The following is a 5,000-nucleotide window of genomic DNA, read 5'->3' on the forward strand; positions in this document are numbered from 1 at the left end:
ACAGCAGTGAACACGGGTCAGTCGGTCCTAAGGGATGGGCGAATGCCGTTCAGAAGAATAGCGGAGTAACGTTACGCAGAGTGAGCTGATGCAGGGAAAGTGCATGATACAATTTGTCCTAAACATGACACATGCTTTATATAAGGGCTTTAAAATAACTGGTAAGATATTGTTAACGCGTAACTTATAGTTTAAAGCAGCTTGTCATGTCACTGTCAGACGCTCTGAGAGATACTTGTGCTGACAGACAGATAAATACCTGCAGTGTTTAATCCGTTTGAAATGTGGTGCTTTCCTCAGTGCATAACTTACATTTCACAGGGATATTCTCCATTTGTAAATGTTAGAAAGTCATGCAAATATGTCAATTTTTCTGTCAGGAGACGACGAGCCTTCTGCATGTGAATCTCCGCAAAAATTCAGACTTCCGCGAGCGTCGCTAGCATCCGCACCAGGGTTGCCAGGTTTCACAACAAAACCCGCCCCCGCATTTGGGGAGGTTAAATATGTGGGTTTTTTTTGGCATGGTTGCTAGGGCTGGGTAAAAATATCGATTCATCAATGCATTGCAATTATTTGTTTCTCAATTCAATATCGATTCATCAAATCCTATGAATCGATTCAGCTCACCGGCCAGTGGCGGCGCTGTGGGTAACACTCTAGTGAGAGCGTTCAGCGCGGTTCAGCGTTGTCCAAGACGCGCTTTACAAAAACAGCAAGATGGCAGACAGCAGCTGCACTCCGTTCAAGCCTGCACCGCCAACGTTAAAAGCCGACGTAAATAAGTAAATAAGCCAAAGGTTCTCTGATCAGCTGTTCAGTGTTATTTATTGTGTTGACAAAATAGCACTTTGTAATGTTATTATATCTATGGTTGTACTTTCTTTTATGAGTATGCACATTTTGTGCTTCTGTTTACATTTCTTTTATAACTTGAATGTATAGGAAGAAAGAAATATACTGTCTACTACTTACAGCTACATGCACTTTAGAGGTGTTAATAAAGCACCTGTTTGTTACAGTTGTGGTTTGTATTCAACACATGTACAATATTGTACGGTTTGTTCTGCTAAATAAACCATGACAGGAAACATGCTGGGGTCAATTTGTACTTAAACATTGGTAATACTGCACACATTATTTAAAAATAAACTTAGGTACTTCATTACTTGTGTATTTACTTATTATTGAATCGATATCGAAGCTAATAAATCAATATCGTATCGAATCGAAATCGAATCGAATCGAATCGAAATCGAATCGAATCGAATCGAATCGAAGCCTCAAGAATCGAAATCGAATCGAATTGTCACATTCCTAACAATACCCAGCCCTAATGGTTGCCTACTAAAATTCGGATTCCAGGGGCTAAATAACACATAATTGGGGTCTCTTCAACCCGCGGACATGAAAAACAGCCCACGGCAACAGTGTTGAAGTAGCCCAATTCTGCGGGAAAATTGCGGACTTGGCAACACTGATCCGCGCCAAACAGACGGAGAGCTATAGGATAGGAACGCAATAATTATGACTAAAGTATACATATTTCTAAAATATTTGTTGTTGGACAATAAATGTGCCATATGTAGAATTTTAAACCTACAAGTATATATATTTTTATGAAAGTGACCATTATAATTGGGTAATCAAATATAGGCTAATATGCTTTTTTTTTTTTTTCATTTTTAGTTCAGTGAATTAAAAAACAAAATTACATTACATTACATTCACTGTATTTGTTTATAGACTTCTATATCAATATTGTTTTTAGGACATCATTGGGCAGGATGTGAAATAAAATTATTATTAAAATAAATACAGATTTTTTTTTTCTATCCAAATAGAAAAACGTAGAAAATCCAGCCCTATTATGCATAGTGTTATGCAGAAACCCCATTTAAAAGGCATATTAAAATGTTCACTGAATAATGAATATTTTTTGTGATTATTTAGTACCCTGTTAAAACAAGTTACATTACAGTACATAATTACCATAAAAATATAATAAAGGCAACATCTATAGTTTTTTTATTTTATTTTTTATCTGAAAAAAAGGTTAACAGTGATCAGAGAGCTTACAAATCAGTGAAGCATTGGAATCGGGATCGGTATCGGCCGATCACCATGACAAGAAATCGGTACTCGGTATCGGCAACAAAAATCCTGGTCGGAGCATCCCTAATATATTACATTATTAAAAATTACATTACTAAAAGTTAATTTAGGTCATAGGGGTTAATCAGCATGGTCAACAAAAGTTGTGCTCCACAGATTGACAGCCAAGCTTCTTTTTTTTTACCATTGCATTTCAAAGACTTCCAGCCATTTACATTTTACATTTACATTACATTTTACATTTAGCAGACGCTTTTATCCAAAGCGACTTACAACTGAGGAGTACAGGAAGCGATCCCTCGTGAGGAGGCAGCGAAACACAGAAAGTGCCTGAAGTACTAAGTTTTGGACATCGCACAGAGCATCATACACTAGGGCAGGGTAGAAGTAGAGGAAAATAGAGGGACATTTTCTTTTTGTTTTTTGTTTTTTTTTAAGATAAGGTTAAGTGCTCGCGGAAGAGGTGAGTTTTCAGCTGTCGTTTGAATGCTGTCAGTGATTCTGCAATTCGGATGGAGGTGGGAAGATCGTTCCATCAGCAGGGAACGGTGAATGTGAATGTTCTGGAGAGGGATTTTCTGCCTCTCTGTGATGGTACCACAAGCCGCTGCTCCTTAGCTGAGCAAAGGCTTCCGGTGGTGGTGTAGACTAGTAGGAGCGAGTCAAAGTATGCAGGAGCTGAGCTCGTGGTGAATCTGTAAGCGAGCGTAAGCGCCTTGAACTTGATGCGAGCAGCGAGTGGTAGCCAGTGCAGAGAGATGAAGAGTGGTGTGACGTGGGCCCTTTTGGGTTCGTTGAAGATAAGACGTGCTGCTGCATTCAGGATCATTTGGATCGTTTTGATCGCACATGATGGAAGTACAGCCAGAAGCGCATTGCAGTAGTCAAGCCTAGAAATTACCAGGGCCTGGACAAGAAGCTGGGTTGCATGTTCTGTTAGAAAAGGTCTGATCTTCCTGATGTCGTGGAGCGCAAACCTGCAAGAGCGAGCTGTCTTTGAAATGTGGTCTTTGAAGGACAGCTGGTCGTTAAAGATTACGCCAAGGTTTCTGACCGACACTGTAGGGGTGATCAGAGATAAACCTAGCTGGATGGTGAAGTCATGTTGTATTGTCGGATTGGCCAGGAAGACGAGCAGTTCAGTCTTTGCCAGGTTGAGCTGCAAGTGATGTTTTTTCATCCATGCTGAGATGTCTGCCAGACAGCTGGAGATTCTTGCAGCTACTGTGGGGTCGTCTGGTTGGAATAAAAGGTAGAGCTGAGTGTCATCAGCATAGCAGTGGTATGAGAGGCCATGTGCCTGTATGATGGGTCCCAATGATGTAGTGTAAATGGAGAAGAGGAGAGGTCCAAGCACTGAGCCCTGAGGAACCCCTGTGGTCAGCTGATGTGCTTTGGATACCTCCCCTCTCCAGGCAACCTTGAAAGACCTACCTGTGATATAGGATTCAAAACAGTGGGAGTGGAATCCCTGTGATGCCCAGTGATGAAAGGGTGGACAGAAGAATCTGATGATTGACCGTGTCAAAGGCAGCAGATAGATCGAGGAGGACAAGGACTGATGATTTGGAATCAACTTTTGCAATCCGCAGGGCTTCAGTGACCGACAGTAATGCAGCCTCTGTGGAGTATTTCGCAGGCATGGCATTCAGTGTCAGCAGCTCACCTCACAGCCAGAGGAATGCAGCTGTGGCTCCGCCCACCGTATGATTCTGCAGCATCTGTGAGACGAACTGAAGGCAGATACTGGCAGTGAGCGCATTCACCTCAAGAACAAGCCAAAACTACAGCTGTGAGTAAACTCACTGATATAATTGTTCCAAACACTTTGCTCTGACATAGATTACAGCAAAATAAAGCCTGCATGCCAAACACAACACATCCTTTAGATTTGAGCTGGAGTTTGGTTTTTATAAATAAACTTGTCACTGTTCTTATATGTACAAGGAAGAACTTTTATATATACCCACACAAAAACACCATAGGTGTGTGTGTGTGTGTGAAAGGCAATGGTAGTTGGTTGGTAGAGTCTCCTAAGGTAAATAAAAATAATTTAAGCCACTACAGCTAAGATGTTTGAGCAGCTCATGCAACTACTAAGTGGTAAGAGCATCAGAGGCCCTGAGAAGGGTGTATGTGTCCTGTACAATCTAAACAAGCCCAGGCTCACGCACACAACCATAACACACATAACACCCCACACTCCATAAATACACATAGAACAGCCCTAATAGTTTGTATCTTACTGCATAGAGCTTTACATTACTCAAACACTATAACACTCCCACAGGAATACTAACAGACTAGCACAAGATGACTGAAGACTAAAACCAATACTGACACTAAAAACAGAGCTATAAGTTTCCAAGTTTCCTTTGGTCATGTTATGTACTGCAAAGTGTTGGTACTGATAGTGACAGCCACAATTAAATGATACTAGGGCTGTATACGATACAGATTCCCTGAATTGATTAGATTCTAATTCACAACTGATTCAATTATGATGCAGCTGGGAGTTATATTTTAGTTATATCTTTATTTGGTTTACGTATGAAAACAATTCTCTCAGCCAATTCTGTAAAAAAAAAAAAAAATACAGGGCAGAGTTTCAGACTGATTCAAACCAGGAATGCCTCTTTTTGAACTATTCATGAAAAGAATCAGCTCATAAGAATAATTTGTTTTACTAATCGAGCTACACTGCATGTTTCTGTTTCATTAAAAAGAACTGCTCAAAAGAATCATTTGTTTGTGAATTGGTCTCGTTGTTATTTGCGTGCATTCCCAAAATACATCTCTCTGTTTGTATGTGTTTACTCATTTGGAATCACAGTTGGATCACAGCTCTATAGATTTGAAAGTAATTTTGTCCCTTTTTTTGTCCG

At 40.2% G+C, this 5,000-nt stretch overlaps 1 protein-coding gene across 21 annotated transcripts in view; it reads right to left on the reverse strand.

The window, feature by feature from the left end:
* The window catches only part of LOC307122575 (nuclear factor 1 B-type), a gene marked incomplete at its 5' end in the record, with an annotated part of 99,706 nt that overhangs the window by 53,478 nt on the left and 41,228 nt on the right, over positions 1 to 5,000 (reverse strand). The window contains one exon of one of the 21 annotated variants that reach the window (XM_079810642.1): positions 2,557 to 3,848. The exons of the other annotated variants lie outside the window; for them this stretch is intronic. Within the exon in view, the coding sequence (XP_079666768.1) occupies positions 3,778 to 3,848 (71 nt within the window). The 3' untranslated portion in view covers positions 2,557 to 3,777. Of the gene's footprint in view, positions 1 to 2,556; positions 3,849 to 5,000 lie in introns of those variants that run through there. 21 annotated transcript variants of the gene reach the window in all.

This window comes from Gobio gobio (genome assembly GCF_949357685.1).
Source record: "Gobio gobio genome assembly, chromosome: 2".
Lineage (NCBI taxonomy): Eukaryota > Metazoa > Chordata > Actinopteri > Cypriniformes > Gobionidae > Gobio > Gobio gobio.